This window comes from Oryzias melastigma, linkage group LG1 (genome assembly GCF_002922805.2).
Source record: "Oryzias melastigma strain HK-1 linkage group LG1, ASM292280v2, whole genome shotgun sequence".
In the NCBI taxonomy this organism is placed as follows: domain Eukaryota; kingdom Metazoa; phylum Chordata; class Actinopteri; order Beloniformes; family Adrianichthyidae; genus Oryzias; species Oryzias melastigma.
Genome location: NC_050512.1, coordinates 23,255,856 through 23,278,783, shown reverse-complemented (window position 1 = coordinate 23,278,783; position 22,928 = coordinate 23,255,856). Strand labels below are relative to the sequence as shown.

The 22,928-nt window shown below is 36.1% G+C and overlaps 1 protein-coding gene across 4 annotated transcripts in view; it reads right to left on the bottom strand.

Annotated features, from left to right (window-relative positions):
* Positions 1 to 191: 191 nt before the first annotated feature.
* rab11fip4b (RAB11 family interacting protein 4 (class II) b) overlaps positions 192 to 22,928 on the bottom strand; it is a 45,233-nt gene continuing 22,496 nt past the window's right edge. For 3 of the 4 annotated variants that reach the window (XM_024289828.2, XM_024289825.2, XM_024289826.2), the window contains exons 2-14: positions 13,480 to 13,724; positions 12,963 to 13,148; positions 10,751 to 10,885; positions 8,765 to 8,800; positions 7,988 to 8,087; positions 7,609 to 7,712; positions 7,398 to 7,538; positions 6,550 to 6,631; positions 6,198 to 6,335; positions 5,871 to 6,029; positions 3,734 to 3,799; positions 3,168 to 3,311; positions 192 to 2,299 (exon numbers count right to left, since the gene is read on the bottom strand). In XM_024289828.2, the coding sequence (XP_024145596.1) occupies positions 2,183 to 2,299; positions 3,168 to 3,311; positions 3,734 to 3,799; positions 5,871 to 6,029; positions 6,198 to 6,335; positions 6,550 to 6,631; positions 7,398 to 7,538; positions 7,609 to 7,712; positions 7,988 to 8,087; positions 8,765 to 8,800; positions 10,751 to 10,885; positions 12,963 to 13,148; positions 13,480 to 13,691 (1,620 nt within the window). In that variant the 5' untranslated portion in view covers positions 13,692 to 13,724 and the 3' untranslated portion in view covers positions 192 to 2,182. The remainder of the gene's footprint in view (positions 2,300 to 3,167; positions 3,312 to 3,733; positions 3,800 to 5,870; positions 6,030 to 6,197; positions 6,336 to 6,549; positions 6,632 to 7,397; positions 7,539 to 7,608; positions 7,713 to 7,987; positions 8,088 to 8,764; positions 8,801 to 10,750; positions 10,886 to 12,962; positions 13,149 to 13,479; positions 13,725 to 22,928) is intronic. The other variant, XM_024289827.2, reaches the window with a different exon arrangement.

The window sequence follows — 22,928 nt, the reverse complement described above, 5'->3', positions numbered from 1 at the left end:
ACCTTATGGCATAAGTCTTTATCATGTAAATCAGGTGGATATGACTAAAAATTTACTTTTTTTATTAACTTTATCAAGCAAAAAGCAATAATCTGTCATACACATAATTTGGAAGGTCACTTTTTTTGTTTTATTGACATAAGAATGCATTGCCCACTACTGCAGCTCAGACCACACACTACAACTGAAGAGACAGCACAACCGCCAAAGCCATTTTTATTGCAGTTTAAAGTGGCAAATAGACATCATGAATATTTTCAGAGCAACAGAAGTTTGTGACTTATTTCTTCAACAGGTTGTACCCTTTGATTTGATTCAAATCTTTATTGGCACCAACAAGTACTACTGAGAGGTCAAGTTTGTGAAGAAAAACCAGACACAAATCAGTAAAGTACCGTAATAAGTTAATATTGCTTTAAAGTTGTGACTAAATAAGTAGGAAGACGGGATGTAAAAAGCCAGTTTAAAATGAAATGAATAGAATTTAACCTTAACAAAAAAAAAAAAAAAACGGTGTAAAATTTACTCACAAAACGTATCAGGCTCGAGTACCATATAAAGCATTGAGCTGTACAGCTAAAGCATTACTATCTATGCAACAATAGGTCGCTTTTTCTTGATAAAACAGTACAAAATAGTATTTTTTTTAGTACCAGCTGAGAAAAAACAGTGAGTGGCACATGAATACAAATCGTCACTTTAGAAGTACATTTACAGTTCAAAAACATATAGACAGAATGTACCCTCAGTCTTGAAGAATGTCCTTGAAAGGCACAGACAGAAGAAAAAAAAGGACCATGCAAACAAAACGAAATGTTTGTGCAAGGAAGCAAAACTCTGGTTTAGAATAGTTACATAATACAGCAGATACCCACCTTCTTACACAACTGAATACTGTAGAGTTTTTGTTTTAACATAAAATCTGAATTTATTATTATTATTATTATTATGGATATTCTTTTGACCACGTAGGAACTAAACTGTGAAGTTGTACATTCAAAATATTTACAGCATTAGTTTCAGGGAGCTATCCGGGCTTCACTTAATCCTGTTTTTAGGCAAAAAAAGTTAGTCTCCTGTGCGCATCCAGAATCTGTCGACCTCACTGAGAACAGATCAGGTTCAGAAAGTCTTTAGAATGACTTCCCATCACTCCAAAGTACATCCACCACACATCCAGTACATTCATATCCCTACTCCTCTGTGCAACATTGTTTGGGTCAATTACTACAGTAGAAATACATTTTTTTTTATTAAGTTCTGGCTTTGCCAGCTCATCGAATGGAAGTTCCAGTTAAAAGACCCTCCCTGATTGCCACTTCCGTGCCATAAAGCAGCAGTCTCTCCTAACTAAGGGACACTTCTTCGTGAAAGGGTTCACCATTGTAATGATTGACACTTCAAGTGCTGTTTGCAAGGTTTCCTGGAAGACATCTTATTAAGATTATAAATAAAGTTTGACGCACTCACAGACTTGACAATATTCCTTTTTTCGCCAGCTCACTGAACCTCGACAGTTGTACAGTTTTATATTTCTATTTAAGTCATCCCTCTTTGCTTTATTCTGACGACATCTGCCTCATCTCCTTCAGTCCTCTATTGTCCAAAAAGTAGTCAGAACCAAACCTCCATGATGGGTGTTCGTCTGCAGCTCAGGCAGCAGGCTTGCCTTCATGTCTGCTTCTTAACTTAATGTATTTCCCATATGTTGACAATACATATTAAAAAAGAAAAGATGCTTGTAAATGAAACACCCATTATTACAACAGAAGATGTTACTCTATTCCAGTATTTATGTTCAAGTATCCTGTTTCCACTGACTTGTCAGTTTTAGATGAAAACAAGTCATTTGGGTAAAAGTTATCGGCTCAACGCGTTAAATCAAAGTAGTACAAACACATTTCAGAGCACAGAGTGAAGACAGTTGTCGACTGAGATGGGCAGTCACAGTTTTTTAAGCTATTAGTCAGTAAACGTTGGTTGACTCAGTTAAGTCCCTTTACCTCGACTGAAGATTTAACTGAGCGAGAAGTCCCAACGCAACAAGCAGTCTTGTTCAAGACCGAGTCGGCTTCTCCTTGTTTTCTTCTGTACAGTTCCTGTCCTGAGTTGCCTGCGGGGTCAGATCAGTCAGTTGGAATGACCCAACTCTGCCCGACATTATCACCGTCTTCCTGCGGGCTCACTGCTTGATCTCCAGAATGGAGGGGTTATGGTCGAGGATGGATAGGATGACTTTGTCCATGTACTGCCTCAGACGTAAGTTGATTTCCTCCTGCTGCTTCAGGGCATCCATTAACTGCAGAAACATGTCAAACACTTCATTTTAGTTCATCAGTGATGTTTACACACATCTATGCAAGCCAAAAAAAAAAAAGAAAAAGAAAAGGCAGCAATTATTTATTTTGTTGCTATTAGGAAGTTAATGGACTGTGTCTTGATTTATGAAAAAAAAGAATCTGGCTTTTGTTCTTGAGAGAACATCTGCTATCACTAGAAATTCAGTTTAATTTGCAACTTCTGGCTGTAACGTCCTAACAGATGCAGCAGATAGTTTCAGTGCGAGTTTGCTTTCTTTGCTGAATGTTGATGACAAAGGAAGCTTTTAGAGACCCACTCCAATGAAATCCATGTTGTCAACATGTTCTTTTGGCATTTTTCTCATAATGGAGGACACATTTAAAGAAAATTACAAGAAAATCTGGCTACAGAGAAAAAAATATGGCGCCCCAAAATTCCCAGAAATCCCTCCCCCTGCTGGAGCCGGCTGCAATAAAAGCTTCGTTTTAGCTTTCAACCTTTTTCCCCCTGTTTCTTCTCTTTTATCGACCTTTTTTGACGTTTTTTTAATTTTTTTTTTTTATTCTGTCCGTCACACATAACTCAAAGAAAATTCCGCTAAAAACTGCACTTCTGAGTATTTCTTTATTTAAATCCTTGTGAAGTGAACTGTTAATGTCATTTAATTTGCTTCTATTGAATCAATATTTTTATAAAGTATTAATTAATTCAAAATACAACATTCCATATTAACTGATAGGAATTAATACACTTCAAAAGACAATGAGGTAATAACTTTTCATTTGATGAAAAAAACTATTGGGTATGAAATACTAAAGGCAGTTGAACTGATGTGCATAATATTTATGCTCTTCAAAACTGTTTACCTGGTCTCTGGAAGCGTTCTCTATTTCAGCTGCTAGAGACTGGGCCTTGGTCTGCGTGGCAAACAGGTTCTTGGCTTCAAACAGGCTCAGACTGAGGATCTGACCATTCAGGTCATCATTCTGTTCTTTGAGTTTGTGGTTCTCCTAAAAATCAGGGGAGATGAAAACAGGAACAGATCAGTGCATGTCACACACAAGAGTCTTACAAACGAGACTTGTTCTTTTTTGTGTTTTTTTAAATAAAACAGCCTCTACTTAAGCCTCACACAATATGACAGCAGAACACAGAGCTCAGTACCAACAGACACAGCAATGCTCTTCTAATCTGGACGCAACATGAGTTATGCATGTTAACTGTTCCCTTATTTGTCTGTCGTGTTATGAAAGCTGCAGATTGAAGCCACATTTAACAGCTGGGATCAGATGGGCTTGCTTTTCCCTTGTTCTTTCTCTTTAGACTCCAAACAAGGGAAGTGCAGTGCTGACCCCAAAACGAAGTCTGGGCAAGTTTGAGTCTTTTATTAGTGGTTAATCGGGATGTCAAGAGGCACAGAAGCAATTTTTACCATTACGCCGGGGCCGAGCCCAGCCCCAGACAACACCAGCTGATGGAATTCGGGGGGAAGAAAGTCCTGGGACGTAAACGGATGGACACACACAGAAATATTGAAATAATTGCAGAGGCAAGTAAAAGATTGTACACGGTTCTGCCTCTCTTGTTGTTACAACTGAAATAACTGGTCTGTATGATTCGTCTGGCGGCCATTTTGTCTTTTGTCTTTTCTGTTTTCAGGTTATTTAAAAGGAAATGTGTGGCTTCTTATCTGCTAATAGCAGATACATTATTATTTTCTACAACCTAAGAAACATGTTCAGCTGAAATAGTCTTGATCCAAAGAAAGAATAAAGATCAAGCTTAAAAAGTCTGTTTTTTCTTAAATCTTAAGATCAAATACTTTAGATATATATCTTTAGTTGATGTTAAACCCAACCGAGGCAAAATTAATTTAAAAAAATGTTTTTCGTGCTGCCCATTTCATTGGGTATTACACACAATGTTTTTAACATGTTTTTTTTAAGTGTGCTTTACCATTTTGTTGAGTAGGGAGTTAAAGGCTTAATCCTCCATATTTATCTCTTAAAAGGCCGTGGGGATTATGATTAGTAAAATTACAAGTGTTTTCATTCAATATATAATTAAGCACACCAGTGAATGTTATGGTGAGAACATCAGGGTGTCATCTGCAAAGAGTGTCACTTTAAGTTTATCATATTACATGTTATATTTTCTGTTTTTCATTAAACTTGCCTGATTGATTATCAGCCAGTATTTTTCTATACAGTTCCTAATCTTTAAAAAAAAAAAAACGTCTTAAAAGTCACTTTTATAACCACATGAGACTTTGTTCTGCCGTTTTTTTTTTACTTAGTTTTTAAAATCATTTATTTTTTATTTTACTTTTTGATCGTTTTATCATTTAAATTACCATTCGAATGTTTTGATTGTTAACGTAAAGGGCCATGTTTGATTGTGGTAATGTTAAGGTGCAATATAAATAAGGTGATTGATTGATTAGTTGATTAATTTAGAGGAATCACAAACAGCTCTTTTATTCTTAAATTGTGGCTATTTGGCTTTGAAGAAACTTCAAACTTAACCAATTAACTAACTTATGTTGAAATTTTTGACATATATAGATAGGCTTAACTGATTGAAATTATATTAAAAGGTTTAATCTATTGTCATAGTGGTTTATAATCAGAACAACATAATCTTATTGTATTTTTATGCAAAGATTTGAAAAATATTTGGATTCTACACTAATGTCATGTTTTTATTCACTAGTAAAAGAAGAAAAAGGATGAAGGAACACAAAAGTCATAATAATCAAAAATCTCATGTTTCTTTCATTTTTAATTAAAACTGTTGCTGGAAGATTTGATTAAACACCAAATTAGTTTTATTTTGAAAGGAACTTGAAAACTGTCAAAAGTGAAAGAGGTTAAATTTGTTATATATAGATAAACTCAATTTTAAAGAACATTTCAAAGCTATATTTTATTAATGAATGGCTTAATGGCCATAAAAACATAAATAAAGTGTATTTTTGTAACTTTTATGGATGTGAAACTTTGCAGCTCTCATTGAGTTTTGGCCCATTTTAGTGTTCTTTTAGCGTTAAAGGTTGCAGACCCCTGCTTTAGATTATTAGATCTTAAAAGTTTTAAAAATAATAATCCAAAAAGTGACGTTGCTTGATCATCTGACATCTGCAGCTGAAAAAATGTAGTAAATATGAATAAAATCTCAATGAAGCTCCATCGTTTGAGGCCACAGCTTAAGTGTTGTAGGTTTTGTTGAGGACAGCACTGCTATAAAAAGCTTTTTTGTGAGCTAAGAAAAGGGAACATTATAATTGGTTGTCAGACCTATAGCCTTCCTGCTAATGTCCTACCTAAATCCACTCTGTTGTAATGTGTCTGCAGACAGAAATGTCAAAGGTCTCCCTTGATCTATGGAATGAGTACACCTGCTCCTCGGGGAACACATAAACTCCAGTTTGTGTAAAGATCCGTGACGTTTGTCGGACAAGCGAAAAAATGCGAACGCAATGGCTCAGCAGTTTTTGTAATCAGCGCAAAAAAATCATTTCTAGCCTTAATGATGACAAAGAAATCTTAAACGGAGCGTTTGATTCATACCTGCCTGAGTCTCTTGACCTCGTGCTCGAGCTCCACCTCCCTGGTCCTGCAGCTGAGGTCTGCAAGTCCCGAGGACGAGCTGCGGCTCCGGCCGGGCTTCTCTGCCTCCAGCTTGAAGAGCTGCAAATGCTCCAGCTCGCGGCGCAGGTCCTCTATTAGCTACAAGTCAAACAATGGAGCCATTAACATGGTTACGTAATGCCACGGGGGAGTTTTTCTATGAGCTGCAATAAACAATGCAAAAAAAGGCAACTAAGATGAAGCTCTGAGTGGACGAAATCTACCCCCCCCCTCCTTATGTTGACTGCATAAAATAAGCCTCCTCACCTCCTGCATGGCTTCCTTCTCTTGCTGGAACTGCTGTCTGTTTTGCTTCAATTTGTCCATCATTTTTCTGTAGAGGTCCATTTCATCCTTCAGTCGCAGGCTGGTGTCCTCCAGCTTATTGGTCATCCTTTGCTTCTCCTGATGGTAGGAAAATACACTTTTACCTCCTTTCATTATATAACGGTTGTTCCATTTAATATATGCACCAATTGGCAACAAACAATTTAATAAAATGATTTCTAATTCTGATAATGTTTTAACTCAATTTAAATTTTACAAAAAGGAAGTTACAAAACATATTTTTTAGGAACGTCCACTCTGCAGAGTAAAAATGGAGGAAGAAAAGCCTCACCTCGTCCAGCTTCTCCGTCTGTGACTTTAGACGACACAAGTTAAGAGACATCTCCGTGTTCTCGTCTTCCAGCTGCTTTACTCTACAGAGAAAAAAAATGGAGTAGCATTGATTTTAACTTCAAGATTTTAACTTCATAGATAAGGGGAAAATAATTAAAAAGGAACCCTTTGATAATTATGAATTAAATGATAAAATCCAACGATTCTTCAAAGAAAGGAAAATTTTACACTAAACTAACATGAACTCCAACAGTCTTTACAACTTGTATTAAATTATATTTTGTATCTTTAAATGTATCAACACTTGTGAAAAACAGAAGGATCCTTGTAGTTTAAAACAAGTCAAATATAATAATAATAATAATAATTTTTTCAGGTAAAATAATTACTGTCACTCTTGAAGGCTATATTAGGCATGTCAGTCGTGCATCAGCCTGTGATCAAACGCCATGAACATATTTATGGCTTCTGTCTTGCATACTTGACATTTTTTTAACATCCTGGAACCAAGAGGTTCATCCACTGCTCTAGCGCCCTCTTGTGGTGTTTTCTACCAACAAGCGCACAGAAAGAAGTAAAACTTTACAACAGTTATGATGCCAGGAGCAAAAATGAATGCAGGATTCAGACGCCAACATATTTCTGCTGTAAAAGATGGTCATGAACAACTGTGCAATTTACTGCCCACTAAAAGTGTAATGAGTTTCTACCAACGACACATTTGCAATTAAAATCTTGGCAGAAATCAATCCTGGCACTCACTCAAATAAGACCCCAACAGTTCAGCTGTTATTATATTACCCAAAAAATGCACAAAAGAGGATTTTGTGCTTGTGTGCTTCTCACCGACTGTTGAGTAGATCTATGTGTGTGCTTTTGTCCCTCTCCATCTTGATGTAGACCTCCCGGTGTCTCCGTACCTCCTCCTGCAGAGTTTGCTCTGCTCGGGTTTCTTGGTCCTTCAGCAGCTCCTCCAGTTCGTTAACTCTGAGAAGAAATTTTCTTAGATACTGCATAGAAAAATGATCATTTTATGTCGAACATTTTCTAACCTTACCTGTGCACTAGCTGAGTATTCTCCTGCTTCAGCTTGGACTTGAGGTCTCCATTTATCACAATCTCATTCTCCAGTTCTGCCACCTTCTTCTCAAGAGAAGACACCTGTCATGCAAGGGAATATATAGTTTACATATTAAATAACTGTTTTTGTGCACTTCCTGCTTAAACTAGTGCCACATTCTGCTGCAATTCACAATACTGTGATCCACTCAGATAATTTGCAGACTTCTATTAGAGTATTTATCTGTAATAATAATGAGAATTAAATAAAATATCTGATCCCCGTTTGGGATTCGTCATCCCTACTTAAAAGTAAAAAACGTAAATATTAACAGCTACAAATGTGCAGATGTGCACAATATTAGATGTCTGTCCACCTTCTCGTTGATGTCGATGTCACAGGAGTCGATGCTGTCTCGGAACAGGTCTTCTGTGCTTCCATTACTGCTGCTCAGGTTGCTGTTGTGAAGCAGCTGCCTGTTCAAGCATACATAGAGCTAAACACTCACAGAAAGCAAAAGAAATTGAACAAACTAAACAAACACTCAGCCGGGCACAACACAGAAGTGTGGGCGTCTGACTGTGAACGACTGTGACATGCACGCCATGATGCGGCAGAGTGACTCGACAGTGGCAAGCATACGGCTTCATTACTGAGAGATGGTGACGTAGCAGGGATGAGGAGAGGAGGAAGGAAGGACAAGACAACAGATAAAGAGCAAAAAAAGAGTGGAAGACGTGATCCAGGTCGACACAGATGCCAGTGGAGAGAGGGAGCCAAAGCTTTTATTAAGAACATAGATCAGGCCTGACAGAGCCATTTTAAGTGTCACCATAACTCAGTATATAAGGTTACAATAGACAAAAGCAGCAAAGGGGGACCCAGTACCCAGAGGAGACTATCTAGGCAATGTACAGGCAAAAATGCCGGCTGCTCAAATGTTGATAGGTCTGAACTAACTTTTAATTCAGGAATAGAAGCTTCTTATCCTATACGGTTTACTAAATTACTTAAGTGTTTGAAGGTAGAAAAGCCGTTATTGTGTTATTGCTGTGTGCAAATACAAACAGTGCAGCATGCATGACACAAAAACACAGCCACACCATAAAGGGAATTTTATTTTCAGGACATACGTGTGCTCGGACACTCTTACCTTCCAAAGGCCGTGCTGGAGATTTTTCTGTTGGGACTACAAAAGAAAAAAATAAATAATTGTACATATATACTTAAAAAAAATGTTGTTTACATTTAATTGTCCCTGATATAATAAAGATTGAAGGTGTTAAAAGACATGAAATTAAAATTCTACTGAAAAACTGCATTTAATGTTATAATTTTGTGTTCTTGCAGCATTTTTCTGTTGCTGGAGGACACATAAATAGGCAATTAAAATCAAAATTGCATTTCTAAATATTTATCTATTCAAATTGATGTGAATCAGGAACAGATGCTAAAATGTCATTTGGAAAAGGAGCTTATTTGTGACAGAAAATAAGCCGAGGTTAGCCACAAGCTCCCCTCTCCCAACTCTCAGCAGCAGTGAAGGGAAGGGGGAGTGGGGTTGCCACACATCAATGTCCCACCCACAAATCAGAGGCAAATATTCTATCCTAGAAAATGACATGATAGTCCTAATTAAAAGACCACTGGAAATGCAATTAAATTGATTAAAATATGATCAAAGTGGGTCTTTAAAGGAAAAAAATCTCAATAAAATAAAATGTTACAAGTGGAGTGCAGATTAATTGAGCAGTCTGTGGATTCCTTATTGACAAACAACAACAAATACAATTTTCGAGATCAATTTCTGACTAGATTTGATGATTTTACTTTTTGCATTTTTAAGATATTAAGACCTTTAACGAATAAATCATGTACGTTTTTGGAAAACGTCCTCTACAGTAAAAGTTTTCTGACATAATTTACCAGGAAAATGGGGCACTAGGATATTTTAGGTGGAAATTTCATGGCATCCCTTTAAAAAAAAAAAACTTTAAAACTTAAATTAGATTCGGTAAAAATACATTTTTTATATTTTTTACTGGATTTTTTTTCCCAATGTCACTAAACATGAACAGATAAAACGCATCAGACTGCCAGGCCGTTTAAGACACACAAAACAAAAATAATTTTGATGACATTTTGTTTTGTTTCTTTGAGTCTAGAAATTGTTCATCTTAAAATCTTTGCACAAGCAAAATAAAAAGAATAAAACACAGTTTTACAAGTCTATGCAATAAATTCTGAATAAATGATTTTAAATTCATTATCTTTATTTTACCCTCTGTTTTTAGAAGCTATATGCTATTTACAATCCGTCTTCTTCCTGAAAAAAAAAAATCCTCTTCCACTCTTGACTTATTTTCCAGATTAATTCAACATTTTACTTGGATCAATAGTTCCCTAATGTGTCTGTAGGTTTGGGAGTGTGTTGGTTGGGGAGATTGCAGGTTATCTATACGGCTAATAATGGTGACCTGCAGGGATTTGGTTTCCAGGAATAGCTTTGTCATTACGGTGGCTGTGAAGGTAAAGCCGATATCCTTACATAACAAGTAATTAGCATCTGTGTGTGTGTGGACATGTGTGTGAGACTACTGGAAGAACATTTAGCAACTGTATTGCTCCTCTTTGGTTTAAAAAACAAAATCTAAAGTTCTAAATTAAAATAAACTGAAAGGTTTAAGACAGAATTGAGTAATTAATTAACGATTAATTTGGCACACTTTGTGTTCAATTTTTGCACATTGACAGCCACATTTCAGTCACTACTTTAATTTAGGATTTAAAAAAAAAAAAAACAACTAAAATTAAAAATTTGTGCATTACTTAATTTTATTATGACTCGTTTTGTTCTACATACTTTTAAGAAATCAAGTTTTTCTGCATTCAGACAAAAATTAGACAAAATCTGACCAGTTTTATCACCTATAGAAAGAAGAATTACATTTAAATTAAGCATGGTGGTCTGGATAATGTGGAGACTGTGCCCGGCCGAATCGCAAACAAACATGAGGCACAAGTTTGTTCCTACAGATCAGATCTTAAATTTACATTTCAGCTGGCGAGAACTTCCGCCCGTCAGGTCAGGTGAGGAAAAAACAAAGACAAAGCAGTTTGATATTTTCATGCGTGTTACCTGTTAGCCCTGAGGTTTTTGAGGCGAGCCTCCAGATCATTTAGCTGGTTGACCTTTTTGCTGCACTGTGAACAGTAGACATCCATGAGTTCACCGGTGTAATGGTGTCGCACTTTGCGAGGTGTCTGGCCGGCACTGTAAACAAACAAAAGTACAATTTGTAAAGAATTGCATGGAGACGATTAACAAATTCAGATTCTTTCTCCTATTTGTTATAAATCTCCTTCTCTATTATGAATCAAATCAACATGCCAGCCCTATTGTGTCTGTTTGGTATGCAAGAAAGGAGCATTAGAACTGTATTGACAGTCTATCAGATGAAAGGCTTAATCCCATTAAGGACAAGGCTCTGATTAATATTCATGTGGCCTTGAGGGCAACAACTCCTTCCCTCCACTCCTGCAGGCAGGACTGAATAATACGAGTCGGGGAAGGATTCTGCAGCCGGCAGAGAGGAAACTAAGATGCATGAAATTAAATGGAGCCGGAGCCTCGTTTGCATTTTGCTTCATCATTGCTTAATCTTGGAGAAATTGAACAGACACAAAAAGTCAAATGTATAGTTTTTTTTGTTGCTCTGAGCAGTGATGAGAGTGTGGGGACCACATGCTGCAAGAACCTGCAGAAAACATTGTGGTTTTGAGTTGAGAGGAAGTGTCAGGTTTGGTTCCTGCATCCTGTCAATACATGAAGCATATGCTGAGGTTTGCAGACTCCCTGATCTCTACAGCTCTTTTACCTTTAATCTTGGTGTATACATTGTTTGGTTTTTTTAATTACTTCAGTAATGTTTGTTCTCTCTCATAAATTCCCTTTAGATTGGCAAAATTCTAATGAACTCCTGCCGCTCTGCAGAATCTATGTTCTAGAAAACGACACAAGTTTCTTACATTTGGCTAAAATCGACATAATCATAATTAAAAGACTTCAGTGATAAAGCTTAGTCTCAGTCAGCTTAAAAAGTGCCTTTGACAGGAATGGTTGATTCATTTCTCCTTTGATATTTAACCAACTTTTATGAGGGCAAAAACCAATAACACACCTTACAGATTATTCTCAGACTAATTACTAACCGTTTTATTGCTTACGAAAGCGTCCAACTGTGGTCAAAAGTTGCAAGCATTTATAAAAAGACACAAATCAATGGTAACCTAAAAGACACTGGATTAAAAAGAACATTTAAAGTAACCCTCCTGCTATCTTGTGGGGTCCAGATGACCCTTATATTGATGTGTGATTCCTCCCATGACAAAAACGGACAGGATTTCATGTCTGCCACAGATAAAGATAAAAATTCCTTGGCGTCTTGTGGGGTCCAAATAACCCCATGTGTAAACAGGCATAGATACCACAAGGGTTAATATCGTCTCTGGTGGCACAGGAGTACTTCAGACGAAAAAAATGAAAGAACTTTTTGATTAAATTAAGCCAATTAAACCTAATACAACATTAGGTTTGTAAGAGAGTGCTTTAGGCTTGAAAAGGTCAAAAACAATCACTGTCACCATGGTGGCGTAGCTACACACCGAGTTCCACGAATCACAGAATCAGAGTAAATGATGTGTAAATAAAGAACAATGCAGCTCTGAGTATCACTTTTGGAGTTAAAATGACACCAAAAGGTTGTCAGTGCACATCAGAACTGACAGATATCAACTCCTGAGTTATTTCATGAAAGATGAACACATTTTTGGTTAATGCTGTGTCACACTGCCACTATGTACAATTAGTGCATATTATGTGGATGAAAATTGATTAAATGAAAATATTCAAGGAAAAAGTGACAAAAGTTGTAGTCTTTACGTGAAATTTTCACAGAACTGCATAAAATGTCTCAACAGACAAAATATTTTGAACAGAATTCACCTGAAGAGCCATCGACAGACATCTGCACACATCGACGAATGGCAAACTCAAGAAACATTTATGAATTATGTATCACGAAAGCCCAAAATTACATACAATTTCCAAATTATACATAGTGGTAGTGTGACACAACCTTTATATTCTGTCTGTAACTCCTTATCCTTTAGAGTCCTGTCTCATAAAAAAATTAAAAAATAAAGAATTTTAGAAGCTGTTGTGCTGGAAAACTGTGCAGAACTTCCAGCAAAGCCAGTAAGTAAACAAGAAAACATTTTATAGATTAGATTAATCATCAATACTAAAAGGGAATGCTCAAAAGGGGAGGGGTGCCGTTTAGAGCTCTCACCTCGACGGCACAGATGAGCCGAGGTCAGAGCAGCCGTTGGTTCGAGTCTCGTCCTCCAGACAGGGGCTGCTGGGAGTGTAGTCCGGGTCGTCTCCCTCCCCGTAGTCCTCGAACTGCTCCTCGTTCAGGGAAGCCGAAGAGCGTGTTGAAAGGTCAGAGGTCACGGAGATACTAGTCTGCCCAGCCCTGTAATAAAGAAGGAAAAGGTCAACGTTATGTTTCATACTTTTTAATTTGTTTCTTCGAGCTAAATTAGAGAAGATACTTCTTATAAAATGGGGAATTTTATAAAAAGGTTTAAAATTAATGACAAAACTCCTAACATTTTTGCAAATACATCATTTTCTTTAGCAGAAAAGAGAAAAAAATTTTAGTTAACGACTGGAGTGACTTGAATAAACTGAAATTTTAATTTATGTTAAGTTAGAAGGTAAAAAAGTTCCGCTCGGAGACAAAAATGAAAATCTTTGTGGACATTTTGCAGAAAAAGAAAGTTTTAAACCCGACGGTTACTTACTTCTCCCCAGGAAAAAACAATTCCCCCAGTGCCTCTTCTTTATCTCCAAGTCTGGCGAGGCCGTCTAAGGTGTCTGATCCCTGAGTGCTTTCTACAGCACTGTCCCGGTCCGACTCCCGCTCCCTGCCCTCCTCTTCCTCCTCGGGTTCCTCCGCCTCTTTGGGGAACAGCTGGCTGTCGGGAACGGAGTCAGGATAGGCCGGGGTGCTCATGATGACCGGACAGCTCTGCTCCTCCTCACCTCCCTGGACAGACCAGACGTGTATGTTGTAGAACGTTAAAATGTTCATTCTAGAAGTCTAAATGAACTTTGTCGTCACAGATTCATCTTCAATGATCTTATCCAACCCTGGCTTTCATGAAAAATAGAACAAATAAGTCTCTTATTTTAAGGTTTATCAGATATTCTCTCTCCCTCAACATAAATCTTAATTTTAGATTAATTCCTGCCTTTAACCCGCAATACATCGATAGTGACAGACATCTCACTTGCAGGAATTCCTTCACAGTTGGATTGCTGCTAAGCTCATGATAGGGGGGTCCCTGTTGGGCTGTAGAGGTGAAAGGTCAGAGGTCAGGGGTCCCCCGCTCTGCCTCGCTCCATTTTTCTAAATCAGGAGCCTAACGTCACAGACGAAATGGACTTCTCTCAGCAGGTCGAGCAACTCAAAAGCATAGCTGGGGGGCAGAGTGATCTGTGAGGAAAAACAAACGACGGCAGAGAAGGAACTAGATCGGTAGATAAGAATACAGCTGAAGAGTGAAGATGGAAGAAACAAAGGACTGATTGTGTCTAACACAATGAAACGAACGCCGAAAAACTAATCCTAACGGAAAGTCGGTAAATCCGACATCAATGCAGATTTATGAAGGATTAAACCAGATTAACACTACTTTATCTAATCACCTTAGTTTACCTTGTGTTCAAATGTTCAGTCTTTATCAGTTTCAGATGAAAAAAGTCCAGAATTTGATTATTTTTAGAATGCAACTTTTTAAAATTATATCGCATATAATAGAGTGAAAAATGTAATACAGATGAGAGGAAAAGAAAATTGAAATCCTTAAAAATAACTGCTAACAATAAAAAAATTGTATATGCGTATATATATATATATATATATATATATATATATATATATGGGGATCTGTGGTGGTACAACAGGGTCAACGTGAATCTGAGTCACAATGAACAAAACAAAGCATGAAGGTCTGTTTAGCATTCCCTCCCTGCAGCTGAAAAGAAACAGTGTGAGAAACAGACAGCTATCAGAGAACTAAGAGCCCGTCTCAGTGAGCAAAAAAGAAAAAAAAAATCCAAGAAAACCCTGAAAAAATGTAAAATGTGAACATTACATTTCTGTAATCTGAATTTATTTTGAATAACAAAAGTAACTATGTTATTTGGAAGCTAAAAAATATTATAGATGAAACTGTTAAAGGTAAAAATATCAGATGAGAAGAAAATATATTTTTTTCCTAGACTTGTTGATTCAAGGAAAACTGTTGTGAATACTCGGCATTGTGGTGGCGTTCAAGGTCGTTTTCTGAGAAAGAAATGTTGCGTAGATGGCAGAAATGTGAGTCTTTTTTAGCCTAACTTTAAACTGGAAAACACGAGATCTTCAGCTTTGAAACGAACACAACGCTTTAGGTTTGTGACACACAGGACAACGCATAAACATGTTGATATTTTATGAAATATTGAAGAGTAGCTTTTGACTATAACTGGATTTTCCAGAAAGACAAAAGGGAATAGCACCTTTATGAATGATAGGAAAATAATGATTACTTTGGCTTTTTTTCTTGTTTAAATTAAAAAAGAAATTCAACTAAATATCAAGTTGAATTGGAAAATAGCACCTTTAAAAACATTGTTTTGCTGTAATTTTTAGCAAAAGTGTCCACTGTAGCTGTTTAACTTAAAAAATATATTTTAAAAAGTATTAAATTAGTCACATATTCTAATCTGTGCTGCACAAAAGTGCCACATTGTTGTTACAATAAAAGAGGAAAATATCATGTTTGACTTCTCTAATTTCTTATTTAAGTAAATCAGCTGCAGAATAAGGATCTTATTTGACACAGGAAGTACTTTATTTTGAAAGAAACTCATATGTTACTGAAGTTAACGTTGTTATTTACAGAAAAATAGAACTCTTTTATAATGCAATTATTGTAAATATTTAAAAGTTACAAATGAATATCTTAATGGCCACATAAATATGGATAAAGTACATTTTTCTAAGTGGGTTTTGGTCAGTACGAAGCTGAACTAAATGAGCATTTATTTACCTTATTTACCACTTAAAGTTGGACTCAGATAAATAACACTTTTGGCCTGTACAACAAAAAACGTTAAACTTTTAGGAAACAAAGAAGCACAGCGAGGAGTGTATGCGTGTCATCTCATAGTACAATCTGTACACTCATTCTGCAAGTGGCCTGGAGGCTCCGACTGACAAAACACAAACTCCCAGACTGCTTTGGGCTTCTCTTGAGCTCCAGCAGCATCTAAACTCCCTTTAGCTTCAAACTCAACTCAGTTCAGATCTGCTGTCCTTCACGTCCAATATTAACAGGTTGAAAAGCGATTTCACACTTCAAAATAAAGTGTAAACTCTGAAAAACATTTTTAAATCGAATATAACATTAATATTCTTTTATAAATAGCTGAAAATATGCTTGTTTAATGCAAATGTTTTTCTATAATCTCTTTGAGTCTGACCCACTTAAAATACATTCTTCATACTCTTATTTCCACTTCCTGAGTGTCACCTTACAATATGATTGTAGAACAATTCTCACGTTCAGGCTGCAAAGTGTCATTTTTGACCCACTTTGCTGCTCCCATTTCCTATTATTTCAATAGAAAATAGTCACACAAACAACGTTCATATTTACTGAAAGCTCCGGTCTGCTCGGAAAGTGAGCCGAAATTATTACAAGACAAATAAAGGAAGAAAAGGCAGTACCAGGAGAATCATGGAGAGAAGGGAAAATGTAGAATTTACATCATTTACTGCAGAACAATGGAGAAAATGTCACAGGATATTTGTAGCTTAGAAATAGAGGGGAATAATGAGGAGAAAAAAATACATCATTACAAATCCAAGTTCTTCTTTTCCCAAAATACACACAGTTGTGAATAGAATATGGATAAAAAGCTCATTTTCAGTCAGTGAATGGATATCTGGAAATACTAATTGGGCTGCAGTCACTTCTGCAGTCAACACAGGCTTGACCAGTCGGCCTTAGATCCTGTTCTTTGCTTACCCAATATTGTCAGGTTCAAAAGTGGAACAACTTCGTAGCTGAAGAATTTATGATTATGGTATATAATCATTCTCTAAGAATGATCTAAAAAGAGATCACGATTACCCCCAGTAAAAAAATGATCAAATTAGAAGTAGTATAGTCACAGCTCTTCCTCGCCTCTGTTGCCACATTAGAAGATGCTCAGACAAATTAGTTGAAGGTGTGAAAATTGCATAAAATTTAAAGGACAACCTGTTTCAACAGCACAACTTAATAAACAAACATATTTCAATAAAAATCTCCCATGAGGTTGCTTTGAATAAATATTATGAATAAAAGAAAAGACTTCCTGAAAATATTTTTTTAAGCATCTACTACAGTGATTGAAAATCATCAACAATTTTTAGTTGTAGTTTTACAACTGTTACATGCTTCTGGAGAACACCATCAAGTGTTTGGAACAGTTAGAAGAAAATTATCATAATTCAGTTAATTTTAAAAAAACGAAATACACAAACATCACTACAAAAACTCAATGCAGTCCAGTAATTCTTATTTACAACTTCTAACTAGGGCTGGGTTAAAAAAAAATTTAAAACATCAATTAAACATTCTTTAATTACTATTATTTTAAAAATCCATTGACTGATTTTTCCTAAATATAATTTCTTGTGTTATTTTCATTGTGAATATTTTTGTTTAAATAATAAAGTTGCACCTTTATTCAGTTTAATCAACAGTTTAAGAGAAAGCTGTTTTCCTAAAGAATCCAATTATGAATTTGAGAATCAAATCAAGTTAATTCAGTACTTTGGCAGTGATAATTAATCTTAACTATCATAAACTGATTTAAATGAGAAGAGACAGAAGGATGCTGATTATTAACAGTTGAAACGTCTAAAAGCATCAGTGGATGACAGTAAATGAGCCTCATCAAAAAACAAACAAACAAACAAAAAACAAAAAAAATAATTTAAAAGAAATGGTTTATAATTCAGCTGTCTAGACTAACGCCTCATTTTAAATACACCAGTTTGGAGATCTTTGGCACATTTATTTTTCTCTGAATTTAATAAAAATATGCACCAAGTCTGTTAAATGTCCAAAAAAAAAATAAATAAATAAATAAATAAATGCATCAGTTTTATTAATGAACAGACGCAAACCAAATAACTGAAGAGGACTAAAAAATAATTACAAACAACATGTGAACCAACTCGTCCCTGAAACTCCAAACACTGACTCACATATTTGTTCTTTCTTCAGAGTTTAAGCAGCACAGACGTGGATTACGGCTCTCACAACAGCAACATGCAAATGCTTTTGTTGTGCAGGTGTTGGTGCTGTGGCCGTAGTTACCAGGGAGGCCAACAGTACAGTGTTTTCTTTGTACAATATGTTATGTGTTTGTGTGATAAGGGTGCAGGACAAAAAAAAGGACTCATAAGTATACTATCTCCATAAAGTCTGCTGTGTATTTAAAATCAGGTCCAAGTGAGACACAAAAACCAAGATTTTAAAAGTTTTCAGTCAATCTGTACTATTAGATAAAGTGTATGAAGCAACAAATAGTAATAGAGCGAATATATTAAAGAATTTGATGATAAAAGGCAAAAAGAGAGCCCTGAAATATTAGGGAGATTCCTCAAAGGAAACATATGAAAAGGGGATGGATCAAAGGCTTTTAAAAAACTGAAATAAAAAAAAAAAAAAAAACGGATTTATCTCAGAAGGCTAGTGCAGGAAAAACATCCCAACTGCAGAGGAACTGCAGAGTCTGTTTAGTTTTTACCTATTGTGCATATTTTATGACTCCATCTGTGCATCTGTAAAAACTACAGGCATGAAGCCCAATGAGGCAAATTGAATTTGTGATATTGGGCTATATAAATAAAATTGAATTGAATTGAATTGAATGTGGTAAATGAGGCAAAAAAAATGTTTAAAAAGCAAAAAAAATATCTTGATCTGCTAGTGACAAAAAATGTTGTCTGCAATCCATTGTGGTGATGAGTTTGCCACTAAAAAGCAGTTTATGTGACAGCCAGCAGAGAACAGATAAAGCAAGTTGATAGTTAAAAACAAGACAAAAAACTATGTGTAACTCGTATCATCAGCAAATAAACAAATACTTTGTTTTTTTAGCAGCAGGCTGTGTAACTTAGCTGTCAGTGGACTGCTGTCAACCATAAAAACTGACATGACAAGAGTTTAAACAGCAGAAAATGACAGAAGGGTGTCTCATTTATCGATGGTTTTACAAACGTCAGTCATCCGACAAAAGATACAAAGTTGTCGTAGCCGTTGTTGAAAAGACTCCCACACCACTTGGAAACTGAATCGAGTCTGTGCCGAAAGCAGACGGTCGATACTGTTTTAGTGCTGAACAAACGTGACGGCCGTGCACGCTATTGATCTTCAATTCAAGGAAAGGAAGAGAAAATATGATTGTGAACTCATCAGTGCAAGACTGTTGATCTCACTCACAGCTTTGAGGAAAAAAAACAACTTATGGATCAATTATCAAAAAACTTTTTAATCCAAACGATTTTATAGTAGTATAGATCAATTTGATTAACACGGACAGATTGATCTGGTTGGATCGTAGGAATATAAATCAATTTATTGATTAGGTCAAATAATCGTTACACCTCAACAAAGAAAACTAAATAATTGAAAAGAACTTGTCTGTTGGATTTCTAAAAACTATGAAACTTTAGCATAAAAGAAGGTGCAATGATGCTGAATGTTTTATTATGGAGATAAAATACTCAGTGTATGTGAGTAATTCTTGATTTGTAACTAGTGTCTGCATGTGTGAGTAACTTGGATTTGTGTTTGCATAATTCTTGATTTGTAACTCATACAATACATTTTATATGTAACTGTGTGTACTGGAATTTGTGTATTTAAATGTACACATCTGTTCAATAAAGTAGAAAAAATGTCAAGTTTTTACTAGATATTATTCATACTCTAAGTTCAAAGTGGCTGATAAAAAAAAAAAAAAAAAAAAACTCACGACTCAGCACCTTAGCGAATTTATTAATCATCTACACGAAAATCTCACAACTCCCCATGCACATGCAACACTGACCTGTGTGTAGGTGTGGTTTTGTCTGTGTTTATCAGGCGATTGGTGTGTACTATTTAAAGATTTGTGCACATAGAAGCCATTTTAGTTTTAAACTGCTGTAATTTCAAGGTGTGCATGTTTTGAACATTTTTTGTGTACATGTAAATACACACACTGTTTTGCACAAAATGCATTGTATCAGCTACAAATCAAGAATCACGTACACACAAATCCAGGAAGTCCATTTTCTTTCCGTATTTTACAGAAATTTCAGTTTCTCTTGTGGAAAATTTCCGACGGCTCGTCCTACGGGCGCACGCAACATTAAAGGAATTTAAGAGCTTATAGGGCTTTACAAAGGAGCCGTTTCTTGTTGTGTAACGTAGCTGGGCAGTGAACATTTATGTGTCATCCAAACACAACAGAAAGAGACTCAATAACAACTCCAAAGCGGGAATGATGGTTCAAATCAACTGCATTGATTGGGAATGATCAGATTTAGCTTGACTCAGCGTTAGCAGACACAGGAGGGCAAGCAGAAAAAGACGAAGAAAGAGGAAGGAATATGTGCAGAGGAAAGAAGGGAAGAGAACAGATGAGCAATATCTCAATGCAACATAATTGCTGCCCTGACAAAATACCTTCAGTCAGAGTGGGACTTTGAACCGCTGCTTTGATTTCCACGGCACTGCTTCTTATGCCTCGGAGTGTCTCTGAGCCTCACATCAAGTCAGACGGTAATAGGATTATATGAGACAAGTCATTAAGAGTCTGTCCACAACTTTATATGTTTAAAAAAAAAAAAAAAACCCTCAGAATTAAGGAGTGATTTTATCTTTTTTTTAAAGAATGAGAAGGCAGAATTTCCCAGGGGGATCAGATTTCTGGAAACTACAGCTTGATTACCAGGTGTTTCCCTCAGCAGAATTATGCTGTTTATTCAAAAGGGGTGTGTCCATGGTTTCCTTTAGCTTACTCAAATTTGGAACATTCTGACAAATGTTTTAGACAAACAAATATAGGTCTAGCTATACAAAGCAACAATCTTCCTATAAAAGTGGACAGTTAAAGACCCACTCCAATGAAATGTAATTTTCTCACAATGGAGGACATGTGTAAACACATGTAAGATTAAAATAGCATTTCTGAGTACTTCTTTATTTAAATCGTTGTGACCAAATAAATCTACAGTTGTAAAAAGATTGCAGTTTCCTGCTTCGTTCCAATCTGATGCATCCGCTCGCAGACGAATACATCCATGTACGCCTTTGTTTTGGTACAAAACTGTATGGCAGGGTAGCTTCATTAATGCCGGCCATTTTTGTTGCACCAGTAATGTTATGTTGAGGTTGTAAGGAGCTGTAAGCTAGTGGGAGAGCATGTAAACAGAGGAATGATGGGAAGTGGCGGCGGGCTTACTCTGTGTAAGATCCGCCCACAACTCAGAAGTGAATTTCTTCTGCTGCTCTACAGGAACTATGTCCTAGAAATGATAGTTTTTTTTTGTTTTTGGCTAAAACGGCATAATCAAAATTAAAAGACAACTGGGACTAATGGGATGATGGTATGGCAAGCAAAAGGTATCAAAAATCGCCAGGAAAAGCGGGCAGGGCAGTGTTTTTCTGCCAATTTTCGTAAATTTGGTCTCTAGACATGTAAATGTAATCAGAAACTACAAGTTTTCACTTTTTCTTTGCGTTCAAAGATATTTTGTTTTAATAAATATACCTCATTGAGCAAATGTTTTGATGCGATGTTTGTGAGTGTATATTTATGTTTTGAGTACTTAATATATGCTTTATCCAATATATGTTTTGAAGAGTTTCAAAAACGTAATTTTAGGCTTTTATCTGTTTTTTCCCCATTGTTTTTTTCTTTTTACTGATCCGAAAAGAGACCCTAAAACCGTGACACCATCCGAAACATGAGTTTTGTGATCCCTTACATCCCTATTTTATAATAGATCAAAAGATGTTTGGAATGAGACTTTAAACTTGACACAAAGAGGAGAAACATATTCTGTAGGATCATTCATGTCTTAAGAAGTGTAATTGCCTAACAAAAACATGGGAATGCACAATGTGCAAGTCTTTTATTTTGAAACACAGACTGTATAAAACACACGTGTGTATGAGGGAGCGAACAGGCAGCTTCTTGGATTACCAGGTGAACAGAACAAAGAACAGTGCAGGGAGGAGAGGAGAGGTGTTCTCGATGAAACCCGGCTCAGATCAGCCAGATAAGGCCCTGAGAGCCAAAACATACCCCTGCGACTATTTTTACTACTGGAGTTTAAAGCAGATACAATAAGAAGGATTTAAAACAAAAAAAAAATATTTTCAGAAGGTTTTGACCACAGCGTATGTTTACATTACAGACCTGTTAAACTAGAAGAACTTGAAATAAATCCATCTCCCCGGAGTGATTGATGTGTCATAATACAATGTGCAAATGAATAAATTAAAAAGTGAACCATGCCACGGACAAGGTTCACGAGCACATCGTTAAACTGGTTCCAGCTTCTAACACTCTGTTCAGTCAGAAGACTAGATTACAGAAAGGAAAATGTGTACGCCAGCAAACATGATCTTCCTCCTGCTGCTCGAGCATCAACATTCTGACCTTTTAGGAGGCGTTTTGTGTTCTTCCTCAAAAAGTGGTGCAACTTCCTGAGGTTTTATTGACATATGTTTAGCATAAGAGATCCAAACCAAAAGTTAAATGAGATTTTTTAAACATATGTATGTGGAGAGGATATTGTCTAGTCCACTTCTATCTATTTCTATAAAGTATGTCATTAAATATAAGTTTTAAAATATTGTCCTGTCCTAGAAAAAAACCTTTTGACTTCCTGATTGAAGCTTGTTTGGAAACTGAAGTAAATAATGTAGTTCACAAAGTACCTGCTAAGGTTTTTTAGCAAATATGTCCCGGATCTTTCCTAACTCAACGATAGATATAAACATAGTTTTAGATTTTTTTTCTTTCGTTTTTATGCATCTCATTTTATTTTAGTCAAAAGTGGTTGTGGTTTTATTGATTGACAGGTTAAATTAAATGACTAAAAGTCTTCAGCTCTTAAAGGGTGTGTTTCATAAACTGTCAAATGTATTGG